General features: G+C 35.5%; 1 protein-coding gene across 2 annotated transcripts in view; it reads left to right on the top strand.

The window, feature by feature from the left end:
• Positions 1–20,114, top strand: part of NRG1 (neuregulin 1) — a 119,061-nt gene that overhangs the window by 77,512 nt on the left and 21,435 nt on the right. Inside the window, exons 2-3 of one of the 2 annotated variants that reach the window (XM_014786324.2) lie at positions 3,373–3,502; positions 17,869–17,927. In XM_014786324.2, the coding sequence (XP_014641810.1) occupies positions 3,373–3,502; positions 17,869–17,927 (189 nt within the window). Of the gene's footprint in view, positions 1–3,372; positions 3,503–17,209; positions 17,263–17,868; positions 17,928–20,114 lie in introns of those variants that run through there. The other variant, XM_087418493.1, reaches the window with a different exon arrangement.

The raw sequence follows: 20,114 nt of genomic DNA on the forward strand, positions 1-20,114 counted from the left end.
ATTATGACAAACTAGTCATAAAGCAGGGGGAGGCAGAGCATGGGAAGTGCTGAATGAGTGAGACGGACTTCTCTTACTTCCAGGAACAACTCTGAAGGTCATCTTTTATAAACTGAAACACATTCTGTCTGCAAAACCTTTAGCTTCACCTCTAAGAAGCTCCTCCCAGCTCCCCCAGAAAGAATGCTGTTTCCATAATTTGGTTTAAGAAACTGCTTTGTCTGTTTCATTAATTTCTGGCAGATTTACCAAATGGAAACAGAGCAATACAGCGTATGTAAGCCAAAGAGAACAAATATTGCTGCAAAATTTATAGATCTGCTTAGGACTGACTGTCCACTGCATTCAACTAAGAAGGATAAAAGGAAACCTGGCAAAAATCTGAAGGACGCATCTATCACATCTCCATCCCGGGTTCTGACAATTACAGCTTATTCCTGTGTTTGGCTGTTGTTTCAGAGCAGCTGTACCCAGTCAGGTCACACTCTGCATCACCTGGGAGTTAATTGCTGCTTTCCAATTCCGTGATCATTTTTGTTCCTGCTGCTGCTAAAGGAAAATAGTGCTAAGCACGATATTTCGTGACCATGGCAAATAGTTGCTACTTCATTTTCTCCCAGAATATTTTACTATCAAATATCACCTTACTAGTTTCAAGTAATGATCTAACAATTTTCCAAATGAGTGTGTCATAACTCAGAGCTGCAGGATAGCATTAGAAGGATAATCATTTCAGGGGAAAATATTTTTATAGGACTAAAAAAGAGGGATTATTTCTGGTTTTAACATATTAATCTCACTTATTTGATAACATAAGATCAGAAGGTTCACGGAATAGGTATGACGTGTCTGTCTCTTGCTTATATCACTGCTAATCTTTATTGTTAGTTTACAGTTTCTATGGGGTGTCTGCTTTTGGGGGAATGTTGGTTTTGTTGTTTTTAGTAAAAGCCTCAGGATTTGTTCTGAAAGAGCCTGGCACAGTGTGTGCTGCAGCTTTGGCTTGGGTGAGGGGTAATCCTTAGCAACCTGTCAGGGATTCAGAGACCACTGGGGTCTGCTTGAGGCTCAGAGTTCCTCCACAGGAATGACTGGTGACAGCACACAGCAGGTGGTCCATTCGGCACTGTCACCTGGGACGGCAAGGATACCCTGCCCAATTTGTCATCCCATAGAATCCTGTCAGCAGTCAAGAGTCTTAAGCACAAAACCTTTAACATTTAAAGCAAACTTGCTCCTAATATTTTTAAAAAGGAGTTGCCACGGATGAGAATGTTAATACACGGCATCCAAGTAAACAGTTTTTCACATGAAGATATAATGTTATGTTAAAATTTATGTTATTTGACATATAGAAATGTTGTCTGCTCTATAATTTTACAGACCAAATGATGCAAATCACATTCTCCTCTTCCTGATAAAAGCGGTAAATTATAGCTGATGATAGAGGGTAAAATCACCTCTCTCCTCCCTCTCCCTGGTTCCTTTTGTTTGGTTTGAGGACCTGTGAAGGATAGCTTGAAATGCATTTCAAAAAGGACTTTTTGTTAGAGTAATAAAAAAATTGCCCCAATTGTTAATTATCCACAGTAATGATTCAAGAATAGCATGCATCTTTGAAATCCCCAGATTTCCATTGTCAAGCTTTATCTGATTGGTAAATACCTTCCCCACTTGCCCAGTGGTAATACTGGTACTATTGCCCAATAGTAATACTGCTATTATTCATTGAGTGACAGTTTTATGCCAGTTCTTTTACCTAGATTATTTATAATTTCTGCAAAAATCCTTTAAGAGTGCTATTACCCCTATTTTCTAAATGGGAAAATTGAGCATCTGGGTGGTTAAGTGACTTGCTCAAGGATGCAATGCTGGTAGGAGACGGGATTTGAACCAGATCTGTCTCCAAAGTGCAAGTCATTTTGACTTTTGGCCTTGGCTGTTACTCCTAAAAGCCATGCAGGGAGCAGTGAAATGGTCCAAAAACATGCCTTGGACAGGAGAATAAGAGGCAAGAAAGGTCTTGAGTGATTCGGAAATTGAATAATCAGATGTTGAGTATTTCGGTCAGTTAGAGTAATATTCAAGCAGAGTTGGAGGAAAAATTGGATTAAAAGTCAAAACAAAAGGTGGACTTGTGCAGGAAATGAAAAAGAAAGAAGGAAACGGAAAAATAATACATGGCAGGTCAGACAAAAGTAAACAAAGGCATCTGAATTTCACATACAAGTAATAAAATAGAAATTGATAAGGAAGACAAGGAATTAAAAATCACTAGGAATCAGCAGACAAGAAAAAAATTTTGTCTAAAGATTGATTTTTTTTTCTCCAAGCGTAAATAGAATATTTCTTGGCTTGACATATTGGTTTTGCGTTTCATCCTGATAGTATCAGTGATAAACATTATGTAAATTAGACTTTTTGGTTGAGACTGAGCATTGCCCGTGGTATTCCCAGTGATGTAAGTGGGGAGAAGTTCTGATACTCATTGCCCTTAGAGTCTCAGGACTAAGAGCTTTGGCATCATTTTAAACCGTGCACCTAATGGTGGAGGCATCATTTAAAGCTTGACTTTCAGATAACTGTGAAGTTTCACAAGAGAATATCAAGCTTATCACATGAAGATGTTGCATACCAAAATTAACACTTCTGTCTGCTCCTAATTCAAAATGGATGAATTTTGTAGTGCTTTATTCTACATTTGCAGCAATATTAGACTGTCTTTCCATTTCTTCAAAAGTATAATGGCAATCAGACATTCAACAATGTTCTTCTGAGTAGAAATTAGAGTAGAATGGCAGTTTTGAAGAGTGGCCCCTGATGTGTATGATAATATGTATTCAATTAAAATATATGATTTTTTTCATTAGGAATAAATAAGCCACCTTGTATTTTTCTTTGTTCAACATTATATCTAAAAAATATAAAGTCAACATACATATAAAACATAATTTCCAAAATATATAATTAGTTGCCATTAAAAAAATTGATATTGAAATTGAGTTGCACTGACATGACTTTATATCATTGTCTTTGAGCCTTCCTGGAAAATGTATTTTACTTAATGACAATAGATCTTCTGTTTTCCAGCTTCCTTAGAGGATAAAATATTGGTTATAAAAATGTTGAGCCCCTTTTCCTATTTAATTAGAATGAAATTAATTACCTCTAATTACCCTTTTATAATTTTATCCTATTTAATTACACCCAGAAAATACTTGACTTCTTTGCTGTTGTTTATTAAGCCTGAAAGGTTAGTGGAGTCGCCGTACCTTATATGAACTCTGCCTTTTAAGAGAATTTAAGATGAAAGTCTGCTTAGAAGGGGGAGAGGTGGATGTAAACTTTTCCCCTTGTTTATCTTCTGTCCAGCTACGTCTACATCTACAACCGGGACAAGCCATCTTGTAAAGTGTGCAGAGAAGGAGAAAACTTTCTGTGTGAATGGAGGCGAGTGCTTCATGGTGAAAGACCTTTCAAACCCCTCAAGATACTTGTGCAAGTAAGAAAAGAAATCCTCTATGTGGCTTATGTCCATAACTGCTTCTTTCAAATGATTTCGTGTCTCATGATGTATTGTTGTTTCTTTTTCCAATTTTGTTGCATCCTGTTGAATAACGCTATTTTATTTGTAGAATGTTATGAAAAGTTCACACCATTTGTCATCTTCTCAGTTATATTTGGAATTGTTTTTTGCTTTTTTCAATGGTTTTTTTTTTTGCCTTCATATTTATAAGGTTGCTTTCCGTGTGGTTTCTCATTGTTCCTAGAGATGTGCAAATATCATAGAGGCCTATAACTTTGATACCTACTTCTCCATCCAATGTATGAATTAAGCTGTAAGATAATGTTGTTTTTTACCCCAATGATCACAAGCAAAATGACTAGGACACTAAAAGAAGGAAAGGGCAGAAGATTCTTTACTGACATGTCTGTTACACCTGGCATTAGCTTATTGTTTCCTAACTATTTTAAAAAATGGAATTTAGGTTGATCTCACTGATGAAAAAAAAAGCAAATTGCACGTGTTTGGAAATGCATTTAGTGTGTGTAGCATCACTGTGTGTAGAAGGCAGTGTGTTCTTTCATACATTGCAATTGTGTATTGATACACTTAGAATGGTGATCTCTCCAATGACCTGAAGGAGTTGATGCACCATTAAGAAGTATCACAGTTATTCTCTCTCAATAGGCAGAATAAAACAATGATATTATCCATACATTAAATGTTTAAACCTTATAGTTAAAATTAGTGGGTCTCATTAAAAAGCACGTGTTTTTTGTGCCATGCATTTTAAGTCTACTCTTGATATATAGGCTATGTGTGGTACATAGACTCATAAAATTTGATGTGGTAAGAGATGTTCAATGTTTCCTTGAAATGATGAAAAGTACACATTTATTTTGCAGTTGACCACTGGGTGTGTCCCTTTGTTCTAAAGTAGCAGTGCTTGTCCTAGATGAGAAAAAACCATACCATCATAAAAATCGTCTTCTGCTCCAGATTACTAGCTTATGGCTTAAATGTTGACAAGGAAGAGCAAGTTTGTCAAAGAGACAGTTGAGCTCACAGAAAGAACAATTAATAAAGTGAAAATAAGACACAAGTGGTTAACAAGGTCATTTCCCTTTACATCGTATAAATAGTATAGAAACATTTATGTGCCAGTTCTAAGAAAACCTTAATTGTTTATAAGTACAAGTGCATCTTAAAAGATACATATGTTAAAATCATAATACCAAACAAAAATGTCGTTTTGTAAGAAATGTTTTACTGCTCCTGTGCTGTTCTGGACAGGGGCTGTCTGTAGAGTGTCTCGTGGGACCTTGAGGCTGTGGACAAGTACCTCCCAGAACTGCTTTCTTGCCCTCAAAAGCTCTTCTTTTGAAAGAGTGGTTGCAGTTCCAAGAGAAGACAAGTTTTGGTGGTTGTATAACTGATTTTATCAATGAAGTCAGACAACTTATAAACGTAAACATAGTCTGTGAGAGTGAATAAAAGACTAGGAATCACAAAAGTAGAATTCCAATCTCTATTACTAAACATCTCTTTCATAGAGATAGGTAATAGTTATAAGCCAAGATAAAATTAATTGGTAAAAGTCTTTTCAAAATTTTACAGCAAGATGAACATGAAAAAGTATGTAAAAGAAAATTATTTATTTCAGGTCTGAATTATTTCATTCGACTCTCAATGCTTGTTATCTTAAAATTAATCTTAGAGATTCACTTTTTGATCACCAATATATTCAAATCCATATACCTTGCTATAGCATAGAATTAAAATTGGTCAGTTTTAGTCTTTGGTTCTGCTGACTTGCTATGAATACAGCGCAAACTTGGCACTCCCATATTTATCATAGTGAATTGGGATGAACAAATTTTATAGTTTTCTTTAAGATTTTCTCTGATCAAAATAGAAAATGCCAAAAGGTGAGAGTTATAATCTCTAAAGTATAAGGCTCATTTATTGTATGGGGAAATCTTGTAATTCTGTCCTAATCTTAGGCATACAAGCTCATTATGTTTTAATAAATCTCCTTGAAAAACCATTTAAATTATAGTCCCTTAAATTCTTCTCCTTTTTAAACAGTTGTACCCATGTTATCTATGTTTCATATTTTTACTTCTTTACAAAAGCATCTGAGACCACTATATTTTAATTATAATAATGAAACACGATCATTTTTCATCATAACCTTTGCAAAGATTTATAAGCTGAGTGAGTACATATGATAGTTTCTGAGTTCCTCTAAGGAACCAGTGCACTTATTTTCCACATATTAATTTCAGCTATTCTGTAGCCCTCCCACATCCTATACAAAACATGCAATTGCATTAAGTGCTATTCATTTGTTCCATTTTGATATTGTGCCAACAACTGTAATTTTTTTCACCGACAGTTTTTCATTAAATTTTAAGCCCAATCCAGAAAAAAATACTTGCTATATAGTTTTTAATCTTGAAGTGAAATGTTTGCTATTGGTCTAATAATTATTAAAGCAGCAAACCATAAATGAACACTCTGTATCCCCTAAGCTAATTGTCTAGTGGGTTATACTTGTCTTCTAGTTCTCAGCAAATTGGCATCATAATTTTATTTTAGTTTTTGGTAATTAGAATCTTTCAGAAAAGTGTTAAAGCTTATTACTGGATCTTGTTAGAAAGAAAATCTTCAACATCTGTGATTTCGATAACTTTTTCCCCCTTTTTGGGCCGTGTCTTTATTGATGCATCAGAGCAAGCCAGTACCTTGAGGGAAGAATTGGAGTATATTTAATACCCAAAGTATTTCAGGCCTTTTTTGTTAAATGAAAGTGTGTTTTTTTAAAAAAAGAAATCTCTGTATTAAAAACATCTATAACATTAAAAATAATCACCACTCAGAATTGAAACAAAGGCACATAATATTACCATGTCTTACAGTAATATATTGTTCACTAGACCACTTGAATAGAAACAGAAAACATAAAAATGTTGCATTGGCTCATCATGGGCCTGTGTATGAAGCCAGTTCATAGTTTCCATATGGTCCATCTGTCTAGAGCAAAACATTGCTGAAGCATGAGCCGCATCATTCAAAATCAGGTTTATCCCTGACTTAAAGACATGACTCAGAAACACCACAACCATGGAAGTTTCCAAGTAGCCTCTCTGGTCACCTAATCCACTGTTGTCTTCTTGGGAGTTGAAGATGACGACTTGACAGCAAATCTCTTTCGTCTCTCTGTTTAGAGCAAGGTGTTCCAAATGGATTAACTATATAACAGTTAAACACTTCTCCGAGGAGAGGTTTGCTGGTTACTTGGACTTCCCCTGGGGACTGTGTGGGAATTTCAGCGGTGGTTCTCATCTTTTATATTTATCTTCTCTCTATAGTAATTTAAATTTTATCCTGGGGAAAAAAATAGCTACTATTCCAGATTACATGAAGATGAGAAAAGTGTCATTCCATCTTTTACCCTCTGATGCTCTATATAGTCATGTAGTTCAAAGAAATAAGACAATTTGAACATGACATTGTCCAAAGTTTTCCCTTTGCTTTTTTCCCTTTGTTCTTGTATATCTGTTCTTCTGAACAGTTTTAGTAGACAACTATTTTGGAAGATGTTGATATGATTTTTTTTTTAATCTAAAAATGATTTTATCCTGGACTGTATTTGTAAACCCATTATGTTGTCCCATGGACAGATGTGGCTTCCCCATGAGGGGATTAGCGTTTTAACCACCAATTTTAGTGAACAGTCTTGAGCCCTTTCACTTCAACTCTCTGAACAATATCTCTATTTATAACATAGAGTTAATATGTTCTCCAAATTTCTTCCCAGGGAGTCAGTGAAATTAAATGAATTCATTTCTGCTAAAGTACTTCTAACTCTGGGGAAGCAAGGTTTTTTTTCCCTTATAATAAAAAGTAAATGATAGTATTACATTCTCTCTGTAGAAATTGGAAAAATATATACACCTGTCTTAACAGACTGTGTTATCATGTTTAATCCCCAGTTCTTCATTTTATTTAACACTAGCAGTTTTTATTTGGTTTGGTGGGGCCACCAGCTACCTTTATAACTTTTATCTGACAGATCATGTAATATCTCTGATCATTATCTTCTTTATATGCAAAAACAAAAAACAAAACTTGGGAAGATGGGAGGTACCTTCAAATATGAACTTATTATTTTATATAATTAATTTTTGTGAAATCATGTAGTATATATAAGGGGCTATATTGTATTTGCTTTATTATAGGAGATAGTTATGGGAAATATATAACTGTAGGAGATAAAGTCACAACAAATATGTTACAATGAATTAAACTCAATAAATGAAATATTAATTAACATTTGTTTGTAGAACAGCCACGTCTATGCCAGGAATTTTTGAAAACACAGAGAAAGTATAAGGCATGGTCTCTGGTCCTTGGGCGCTTAGTCTGTTTAGGAAAATGAAGTGGCTAAAATAGTAAATCAATTAGAGTGAATATATCCCAAGTGGTATGATGCTGATTATTATGGTAATGAGAATTTAAAGAAGGAAAAGAAAAGATTAGAATAAGTTGGAGAAGACTTTATAAATATAGCCATCATTTATGGAGTCTTCTATATACCAGGAAAGCATTGAGGTTGCAGTAATCGCTTCTGTGAGACAGTGACATGCATACCTAGACCAGCAGCTCCATTCTGGGAAGTAAAACAAACCAAAAAATGAGTTAGACATTAAAAGCCAGTTTATGAGTTCTGAAGGCCAGGAAGAGGACTTTGGACATGTGATAGCTCATAGAGAGTCATAGTAACTTCTGGAGCAGGAGAGTGACACCATAAATATAGCAGATGTTTAGGGAAGAGAAGCTCCCATACAGGTTAGAGAAATTTGGGGACTAGGTAAGATGGACAGAGAAAGTCAAAGACATTAGCTAAGGTAGAAGTTTTATAAAATCCTGGCATAATAATAATGATGATGATGATAATATGTATAATACTTATTAGTAGCTGGATTAATATAGTTAAATGAGAGGATGATGGTTCACATTCATAGTTATGTCCTGCAATCTCATCATCGTGCTGTAGAAAGAGAAATTTGGAACAGATAAAAGAATTAGCAGACATTTAACTAAAATGTCCAGAGGACATTTAGTCCACACCAAAACGTCCTTGATATTTGGTCCTGTCCAAAATGTCCATGGAGACATTGGATCCACGCCAAAAAGTCCTTGATATTTGGTCCTGTCCAAAACCATTTGGCTTGGGCCAAATATGCTCGTGAAGATTTTAGACAGGACCGAATGTCAAGGACCTTTTGGCATGGACCAAATGTCTGATGAACCAAATGTCTTATGGACATTTTGGACAGGACCAAATGTCCTGAAGGGATAAAAAGGGTATATATTGGCTTAGAACTTCCAGTCCATAAGAACAGACTTCTAATTGTGCTCCAATTCCAGCCCTGGAAGTGTTCCTTCTTCAGAATGGATGTGATAGTTGCCTGTAGCACTTTTCTGTTCTTAAATGCTGTAACATTTAACAGATACAGAAGTGTTTGTATGAGAGAATGGGTAGGACTCTTGTGGGTTAGATCTAGATAATCAGCTCTTCAGAGGACCATATCTTCTATTTCTTCTGTGTCTCTCATCTATCTAGAATCCTGCTATTGGCTACTAGGTATTTACTAACTCATTGTGACTTTCACTCACTAAGATAGATGGAAGGAAATCCTTTTGTTTTTATAGGAGCCAATTTAGGTACAGTTTTGCCCAAAATCAGGTATGCTAAGTGTTCTTAATAGTTTTGGTTCCTTTTTTCTTCTAAAATCAGCTAGAGAGCCACATATATTTATTGAGATCCTGTGAGGTAGGCTCTGTACTGATGCTCAGTATGAAGTGGAGAACAAAACCATGCTGGCTGGTCTCTGCCCTCATGGAATCTTTGTGCTGTTGCAAGTAACAAACATATTTCAAGTAATTAATTTAATTATACGTTATAGGTGTGCCAGGTGCTGTGAAGGATATTTAGGGAGCTCAAGGAATGTGTAATGGGGCACCTCCAGTAGTCAGAGGCAAGGACTCTGAGAAAAAATAGTATATGCAGCGCTTGCCTTGAGAAGCATATAGTCCATTTAAAATAAAATGCATCATTCTGACATTTATATTGAATGATTTAAGTAAAAAGTGAATATTTAGATGTTTCATCATAAATTGAGTCTGGTGGAGTAGATAGTAAAGTCTGAACCTTTAAGCTGTTTGATGAGACAAGGAAGGGCATCCTCCAGGGAGGAAGACCAGACCACAAATTAGCAGTCAATATGTCATTGTGTCACAATGACGTGAAGATGCATGGGATGTAGATTGATCCCCCCATATCCGATTAAATTGTTTGACCCCAAACTTACAGATACATCATGTAGAGTAAACAGTGGCCAGGGTTTTAGTCTACAGATGAGCATTTCAGAACAAGCTGTGCAAACAGAGCTTTGGGAAGGGCACCAAGGTTCAAACAGGGATGGGTTAATTCATAAACACTGCCACCCTCATTATTGGGATTGTATGTCTTAGACGTTGAAAAGCAACACTGGAGAGCCAGGACAACTTAGATTTTTTTTCCTCAGTATTTATCCATGAATCCAGTGTGGTCACTATATATATATACACTATTATCTTATGGATTGAGAACTAGTCCCCAGATCATAATAAAAAAGAAAAGGGATAATACAGACTAGCTGAACAATGATGGGGAGGTATAGAGTTGGATCTGAAGGACATGTTATTGGAACATTTTATATTTAATATTTTCTTTAATGATATTGAAGAAGGTATTCCCTTGAGGAAATAAATGTCTTTTGCAGATGATGCCAAAAAGAACATTAAAACACAAGTTAGAAAAGCATATACAAACCTTAAGAAATTTCGCTTAAGAGTAAGATAACAGAATGAGGTTCATCTTGGAAAAAGGCAGACTAATTGTAACAATACATTTGGGAAAGAATAATCTACAACACAGGTACTCAGCTGTGAAGGGGCAAGTTCTAGCCAGAATGCTGAGCAGGCGAAGGTTGAGAAAAGTCAGCGCTTGCAATTTGATACTGTAGAAAAACAGACCAGCGCTATTTGAGCTAGTGTAGACACTGCCAACTCTAGTTTACACAGAGTGAGAGCAAAGGGCCTAATGTCTAACACTTAAACCCACTGAGAGTCCTCAATATATAATTTGTGGCATTTCCGTTATTTGATATTCGTAAACATAGACACCAGAAAAATGATTTCATTTGCTGCACAATAGGAAGGAAATACCACAACTAGTATTGAGGTAGAGCAGAAAGACAATAGGGCCTTTTCTTTTCTAGACAAGGTATTTTCAGATTGTCCAAATATTTCATTGTGGAGTGATGCTAAAGGAAGAGGAAATATCAGATGTAGACCTTGTTTCCCTTGCCCCGCCTGATCAAAGGAGGGCCTGATAAAAATTAAAGAAACCAAGAAATAAAGCAAAGAAAAAGGGAGATGCCTAGGGATGGTTTATAAATTGACCATAAATTTATAAAACAATAAAACTATTTATAATAGTTTAGAAAACGAGCCAATCTTCAATAACGAGAAGTTTTGTGGTGGAGGGGGGGTGGTCTGTGAATATCTTTAAATATATCTACAGTCTCCGCCAAAAGTTGGTAAATAATTTATTCAATAAAATATTAAAAATACACCAAGCACTAAATTGATTCTCAAAATACATGGATTTATGATTATTACATGTAATCATATCAGGATATTCACTGTGTATTAAGGTTACTATTAAGAAAAGTTTTTATTTTACTGATGCTGTGGAAGTCTTGATTACTAGATTGTTCTTCCTTGTTGAATCCTAGGTAAACTGGTATTTCAGTAACAGGATTTAAATTTGAGATAATAGACATTGTTAAAGAGTTATAGAGTCTTTTCCAAATTCCAAACACTATATTAAAGGTTTCTATTCAGGGAAGGGAGTCTGTGAAAAGAGTACTGGGAGCTCCTATAAAAAAAATATTTAGGAGTCTACAGAAAATAGTGTCATAAACTATAAAAATAAAAGCCAGAAGGTCAATATTGACCTATACTTGGCAAATCAATTGACCCGTATGAAAGTCTCCTTTGATACAGTTCTCTATTGGACAGTGCAGTCAGATCCTATTTTAGGTTCAGTTTAACAAACATGTTATGAGAGCCTTTTATGAGCCAGGCACTGTGCTAAACATTAGCGATACAAAGTGATCAAAATATGGTCACTGTCCTCACAAACAGATAATCACAACGCAGATAAATAAGGGCAGTGAAGGAGATCAGGACAGGGTGCAATTCAAGAGCCAAAGAGGGAAGCCTCATCGGGGGTGTGGAAGTGGGGAGATGGGGAGGTGGAAGTCCGGGTTAGTTGGAAAAAGTGATGCCTAAGTTCAGACAAAACTCTCTGTGAATTTTCATCTCGTTAAGAACAAATATAAAACAAAGATTGTTTATCATGTTATAAGCAAATACTAAATTAAAAAAAAATCGTTTTCATCTTATTCCATCAATGGAACAAATGGTATATATATTTTTGCAACTACAATAGGGGCTTGATTATTATTCAAACAGATTCTTCTAAGAAGTAAAATTCTTGGAATTTGCTCAGACTCGTGCCAAGGCATATTGTTCAAAATCAGATTAAATGTACCATATTCTCATCTCCCAGGAAAATGACAGATTGGATGCCTAACGTACAATGCTAGTATAGAAATATGTCAGAAGCCAGACAGTCTCCCTATTCGGTTTTTTTTGTTTGTTTTTTTTTTTGGTGAGGAGATCAGCCCTGTGCTAACATCTGTCAATCCTCCTTTTTTTTTTTTTTTTTTTTTTTGCTGAGGAAGACTGACCCTGGGCTAACATCTGTGCCCATCTTCCTCACTTTATATGGGACGCCGCCACAGCATGGCTTGCCAAGCAGTGCGTCGATGCGCGCCGGGATCCGAACTGGCGAACCTCGGGCCGCCATAGCAGAGCGCGCGCACTTAACCGCTTGCGCCACTGGGCCGGCCCCAGTCTCCCTATTCTTTTAGAGGTAATTCCATAGAAATTAATTCCATAGAATTTAATCAGAGCTTATAGATCAGATAGGTTTTTATTTGCGCATGCTTTCTCTACACAATCAATGCAGTCTGCAGTTTGCTTATGCAGAAACTATATCAGTTTCTGCTTCCTTCCATTTGATTTGGCAACAGCTCTAGGTGTCCACAAAAGTTACATGATGCCTATTGTTGCTGAACGCTTGAATTGCTTAGGAATAGGTATTTGCAATTTGTTTTACCTCCATGATTATCTAAAAAATCTTCTATCAAAAAGTGTTTTTTAAAAGTCCTTGAGTTCTTCCCAACTGGTAATACGTTCAGAAGAAATGCTATCAGGGTTTTTGCACAGTAATTCCATGTGTTAGGATGAGCATCGATTCCCAGAACCTTAGTGGTAAAAGACCTTTGATAATCACTTACTTAAATCCGTTCATTTTATTGCTGAGGCAAACTGAGGCCCAGTGAAGACAAAGGGGCTGCTCACATCCAAGCAGCAAGGTGCTGTGTTACCAGGATGAAGGGCCTTAGTCTCTGTCCTCTGCGGTCAGGGTCCCTGACATCTTAAACTTTATTGTACATACAAATCTCATGGGAATCTTGTTACAATGCGGATTCTTATTCGGTAGTTCTGGACTGGGGCTCGAGATTCTGCATTTCTACTAATAAGATCCCGGGAGATGTTGGTGCTGTTGGTCCATGGACCACACTTTGAATAATAATAAGGCTTTACGCTAAGACAATTCATCTCCTTAGTGAAGGTGAACATTATGGAAAGCATAGTTCTGGTTCAGACATAGCCAGTAGTTCAAAAAAGGATTGGCACACCTTAAGTAGTTGTAGCGTTACTGCACCAAATATTCTATATGATCTTATGATAGAGATAAACCATCATCCCATAATGCTAGTTTCCTAGGAAACATCATCTTAGAAGTTCATATTAATTAGAAAATTGATTGGGTGAGATTTTTGACCCCCTTTACCTAATTGTCCTGGGCCCTCTGATGTCAAAACTATCATCTAAGATGCATAAATGATGATTCTTAATAAATGCATTCCTTCTTTTAAGGGACTTATGATTCCCCAGCTATTTGTCAATTTCATGATCCTTAAATAAGTGCATTTCTTACCTCAAATGGTTCTCTTTCTCTTTCTCTCTCACACACACATGTAGCATTCACATATACTACACCATGTTCTTTTTATGAAACAAGTGGATTATTGCATGATCAATATGATAATTTTTTTTATTGATGTTTTAATGGTTTCTAACATTGTGAAATTTTGGGTTGTGCATTTTTGTTTGTCCATCACCATATATATGACTCCCTTCACCCCTTGTGCCCGCCACCCACCCCCACTGCCCCTGGTAACCACAGTACAGTTTTCTCTGTCCATGTGTTGGTTTATATTCCACATATGAGTGAGATCATACAGTGTTTGTCTTTCTCTTTCTGGCTTATTTCACTTAACATAATACGTTCCAGGCCCATCCATGTTGTTGCAAATGGGATGATTTTGTCTTTTTTTATGGCTGAGTAGTATTCCATTGTATATATATACCACATTTTCTTTATCCAATCGTCAGTCGAGGGACACTTAGGTTGCTTCCACTTCTTGGCTATGGTGAATAATGCTGCAATGAACATAGGGGTGCATAAGCCTCTTTGGATTGTTGATTTCAGGTTCGTTGGATAGATTCCCAGTAATGGGATGGCTGGGTCATAGGGTATCTCTATTTTTAAGTCTTTGAGGAATCTCCATACCGTTTTCCATAGAGGCTGCACCAGTTTGCATTCCCACCAGCTGTGTATGAGGGTTCCTGTTTCTCCACATCCTCTCCAACACTTGTTGTTTTTTGTCTTGGTGATTATAGCCATTCTAACGGGCGTGAGGTGGTATCTTAGTGTTGTTTTGATTTGCATTTCCCTGATGATTAGTGATGTTGAGCACCTTTTCATGTGCCTATTGGCCATCTGTATATCTTCCTTGGAGAAGTGTCTGATCATTTCCTCTGCCCATTTTTTGATCGGGTTGTTTGTTTTTTTGTTGTTCAGTTGTGTGAGTTCTTTATATATTATGGAGATCAACCCCTTGTCAGATGTATGTTTTGCAAATATTCTCTCCCAGCTGGTTGGTTGTTTGTTCATCTTGATTCTGGTTTCATTTGTCTTATAAAAGCTCTTTAATCTGATAAAGTCCCACTTGTTTATTTTTTCTTTAGTTTCCCTAGTCTGGGTAGGCATGTCATCCGAAAAGATTCCTTTATAACCAATGTCAAATAGTGTGTTGCCTATATTTTCTTCGATGAGTTTTATAGTTTCAGGTCTCACCTTCAGGTCTTTGATCCATTTTGAGTTAATTTTTGTGAATGGCGATAGCACATGGTCCACTTTCATTCTTTTGCATGTGGCTGTCCAGTTTTCCCAACACCATTTATTGAAGAGACTTTCCTTTCTCCATTGCATGTTCTTAGCACCTTTGTCAAAAATTAGCTGTCCGTATATGTGTGGTTTTATTTCTGGGCTTTCAATTCTGTTCCATTGATCTGTGTGTCTGTTTTTGTACCAGTACCATGCTGTTTTGATTACTATTGCTTTGTAGTATGTTTTGAAGTCAGGAATTGTGATGCCTCCTGCTTTGTTCTTTTTCTTTAGGATTTCTTTAGCTATTCGGGGTCTTTTGTTGCCCCATATAAATTTTAGTATTCTTTTTTCTATTTCTGTGAAGAATGTCATTGGGATTCTGATTGGGATTGCATTGAATCTGTAGATTGCTTTAGGTAATGTTTATCAAAAAAATGCAAATAGGTAAGATGAAATGGTCATTATAGAATATATCCTTAATTCTGGAATTACCTGCTTAATTATAAGGTATATCAGTATGGATTTATAGTCCTGGTTAGGAAACACACACACAAATAAAAACCTCATTTACTTCAGAAATTATTTTGTCAAATAAGTTATATGGAAAACAAGTTTCCATGTATTTTTCTTACATATCTCTGAAGACATTTTTATTGATGCATATAGAATGCCATCTTCATGAGAAATGACCCAACCTCATAGATTGTAGTTCTTATTTCTGTATTTCTCTAGGTAGATCTTCCTCTATTCATTGCAGCAAAATATTCTAACCAAAAATAACCAGTTCATTTATATAAGTGTTTTTGAAGAATTCAAAAGGGCTGTATCAATACAAGATGTTTACTGTTAAGATTGTCGATATTATTGTTAATGATCATAATTATACTGTAAGTTTACATAAGAACTCATGGGGCTAAAAATCTGGAACTTCCTAGTACTTTATCTTGTAGGCCATTCTTCATGAAATAGGTGAAGTAGATGTACCAAATCACATGATGATTTGGTATTTTTGGCATTGAATTTGGCTTTAAGGGTAATGAAAAAAAATCACCCTTATGTTAGTAAAAATGAATAGTTTTAGTCACATCTCTTTGATACCAAAAAGATGGTATTTATTCTTATTTCTTCTGGGGAAGAAAGGATTGTGTGTAAATCATGAGATACATGCTATCAGAAATAAATTTTATTAGATAGGTGCTTTGTATGATGGTTATGGTATAGATGAACTATTAATAATAATCATGGCTAGGGGTGTTGAGTGTCTATAAGTATATTTGCTTCCTAGAACCTTTCAATGTCCCTATTTATTATGGCATAATATTGGGTAAAATGAATGTAATCTGAAATGCTTTAGTTACTGGAGTGACAGCAACAAAAAAGAGCAATTATAAAGGACTTCCATATTTAGGCACAGCCCTAACATCATTGCATGATCTTAAAAACAAAATTATATCAAGATTCTATAACTTTAACAGGTAAATGTACGTGAGTGAGTAAAATGTAAATTTTATACATTTTTAAAATAGTTTTACCTTAAATGCAAAATTATGTCTATGAAGTACTACTGTAGAGGAATAACTATTTAAATTTGAAAAATGTATTTGTCTGTGATTTGGGAAAATTGGATGAAGTGAAATTTGTACTAATAAAAATCTGCCTCTTTCTGTCTTTCAGTATTAAAAATGAGACCTAATTTGTAAAATCTTTAAAAAAAAAAAAGCAACGGAGAATGTAGTTTTTCTTGTCAGTAATCACTCGAGTGTGAATGTGCTTGACTTCTATTAGTTTGATGATGTATCTCATAACTTATAAAAATATCTATGAAGTAAGTCCGACATTGAGGTATCTATAACAGAAGAAGCTCAGAATCATTTTAAATAAGATTATGGATGGAACCACATAAACTCTTAGCAAAACCAGTGTTTTGACGTAGTAAGAGTCAGTGTTCAGTGGCAAATGGGAAAATGCCACAGGGGAAATGACTTAGCTGCCCAGGCCTTGAGACCCCTGTTCAATGTTTCCACTTCACTCTAGTTAAATTGCAGTCAACTGACCGTAGAAGACTGAAGCAAACAACAACAAAAATATATACCCCACAGTGTTCATGGGACAGAGTTTTGTAAATGTTTTGTCTTTTCCTTTTCTGTATGTTGTTCGGTCACCAGGTCATTTGTAGGAATCTCCATATTCCATAGGAGGAAATTGCCAGTCTGAAAGTTCAGTGTCTTTAGCGTTCTATTGCTTATCACATTTTTGCCCTTTAGGTGCCAACCTGGATTCACTGGAGCGAGATGTACTGAGAATGTGCCCATGAAAGTCCAAAACCAAGAAAGTATGTTAAAATAATCTGAAATTTGCTTTTTCTCCCAAACTACAGCAACAATCACTACTACTTGGTGCTTTTACAGCTCGGTTGTAACTGATTCCTTTTGTTCTAATTATGGTTTAACCACTCGGGCATAAACCCATTCATTGTGACCTTGTTTACCCGTTGCTCAACATGCGCCCCCCAAGGTCGTAAATTTGAAAGAACGACGCATGAGGATGGATGGCCAGTGATGCTGGCAACCACAGCAGGCAGACCAACCAAAAAAAGACCATTTCCTTCCAACATTTTTGACCAAAGCTGTCAAATGGAAAATGAGATGAAGAAAACGTCAGATTTAATTGTAAGTGGCTCCCTTTGAAAGAAAGCAGTCACTTAAAATGCTGGGATCCTTCTGTCACACAAACCCTAGGACTACATTTTTTCCAAATTTTTAACCCTTTGGGGGGAATGCCCGAGTCTGAAAGCCGTGATGAGGACAAAGACTCAGTTCCTGAGGGTGAACTCACCAAGTTCAGTCAAATGACACTGAAGGAGCTTCTTTCTAGCATATATTCACCTCTTCTCTTTTTCTCTGTTTTTTCTACCATTGTTTTTTGTTTCTTCTCTCAGGTGCCCAAATGAGTTTACTGGTGATCGTTGCCAAAACTACGTAATGGCCAGCTTCTACAGTACGTCCAGTCCCTTTCTGTCTCTGCCTGAATAGGAGCATGCTCAGTCGGTGCTGCTTTCTTGTTGCTGCATCTCCCCTCAGATTTCACCTAGAGCTAGATGTGTTTTACCAGGTCTAACATTGACTGCCTCTGCCTGTCGCATGAGAACATTAACAAAAGCGAATGTATTACTTCCTCTGTTCGTGACTAGTTGGCTCTGAGATACTAATAGGTGTGTGAGGCCCCGGATGTTTCTGAAATTGATATTGAATAATGTGATACAAAATGATAGTCAATATCAAGCAGTGCAATTATAATAAAGGCATTTAAAAGTCTCACTTTTATTGCTAAAATAAAATCATTCCACTGAAGAGTTCATCTCCTTTATAAAATAACATCTTGAAAAGGATGTTGCTAAATTGTAATCAATACACACTTGAAATGATGGTAAGTTAATTTTGGTGCAGAATGTGTTATTTATAACAAATAAACATAATAAAAAGAGTTCAGATGTTTCTCTTCATTAACCAAACAGTTTGCATTTAGGTATATTAAAAAAAAACACTTGAGTAGGAAAATTAAAAACAAACATTTCACAGCAATTGAAATAGCCTGGTTTCTATTTATGTTGCTTAGAAAACAAGTGATTCAGGACTAGTTTAATAATTTATTTATGTTAGCATTTCTTTATGCTGGTTTCAGTGATAATTTTAGGAGAAAATAGTTGTTTTTTAAAATATTTATCATTTCCTTTGAAATTTAATAGGTTACCTCTAGATACATATTTTTAAATACATAGAACTGGGAAATTTGGATAGATTTCTATGGCTTTATGAGGTTTTGATCATCATTCCTAAAAGACCCAATTCACATTGTATATAATTGCGTGGGTAACTAAACTAGGTATTTGTGTTTCTATTGTGAGCTGGGACTATAACTTTTAATTCTGGAGCTTTCAAAGCATTGTTTTTAAAATTGATTCCATATAGTTATCCATTTAAATCAAAGGTTGACAAATTTTTTTCTGTAAAAGGTCAGATAGTAAATACTTTGGGGTTTAAAAGTGATACCATCACTTTCATAACTACTCAGCTCTGTCATTGTAGCACAAGAGCAGCCATAGGCAATGCATGAACTGATGAGCATGGCTGTGTGCTATTAAAAGTTTATTTATAAAAGCTGGCAGTGGGCCGGATTTGTCAAGCTCTGATTTGGATTGTCAATTACTCACCCTGAAAAACATTTCTCATGGCTTATTGCAGTGTAAATTCATGTAACACAAGAAACAGTGATATAAGCTGGTCATTTGGGGGCAAGAATCAGAGATTTCCCCTTGTTCAGATGCATACAAAGAATAAGATTTTGTACCTCATGTTAATAGTCGAGGAAGAATAAATTCCATGGAAAAATAAATTCCATATGCATTATGGGGAGATTAGACCCATAATATTCAATCATTTATGTAGTGAGGTGGTACTTATTATGCATTTACATAGGCTACATATCAAAGATTACATTATAGGCCATTTTCTGTTGTGAAAAATTGGTAAATTTGATATTGCTAAATTTTCAAACACAGTATTCACTTTATTCACAAATCTTTAAATAATATGCATATAGTGGACAGAATTTTTCTGTCCATAGCCTTAGATTAATTTTTTAAGCGTAGATAAGGTAGAAAGTAAAAATAGGAGGGAAATAATAGAATTTTAGTTAATATATTAAAGCCATTCCTTTTAGAAATATGTGTTTGTATTCAAATAACATAGATTTAGTAAATCCATGTGACTGTAAAATACAATGAAATTATATTTTAGAATTTAACAAAAATTTTGAACATTTGCATTATACTTAATTTTTGGGTGTTATATAGTTTCATTGTGCACTGAAGGCACTAAAAATGAAGATAGTTTCCAAAATAATAATGCAGTTAGATCTGACAGTAGTAACCAGAGAAAATGTTCTCAACTTCTCTTTTAGACCATTTTCTCTTTCGTATCATTTAAAAATAGCTACTATGTATTTAATCAGAGTGTAATTCCTTAACTAATTTTTTTAGTAAGCAATGAAACTTTTTGGAAGACATCAGGAAAGCAGCATTCATATTTAACCTGATTTAACAAAGATTGATAGGAAGCACATTTATGAACAAAATCTGTAATGACTGTACATCACTGCTGCCTCATGTCTGGAAAAACAAGAGCT

Source organism: Ceratotherium simum, chromosome 28 (genome assembly GCF_057802395.1).
Source record: "Ceratotherium simum simum isolate JZ-2026a chromosome 28, ASM5780239v1, whole genome shotgun sequence".
NCBI classification, from domain to species: Eukaryota; Metazoa; Chordata; class Mammalia; order Perissodactyla; family Rhinocerotidae; genus Ceratotherium; species Ceratotherium simum.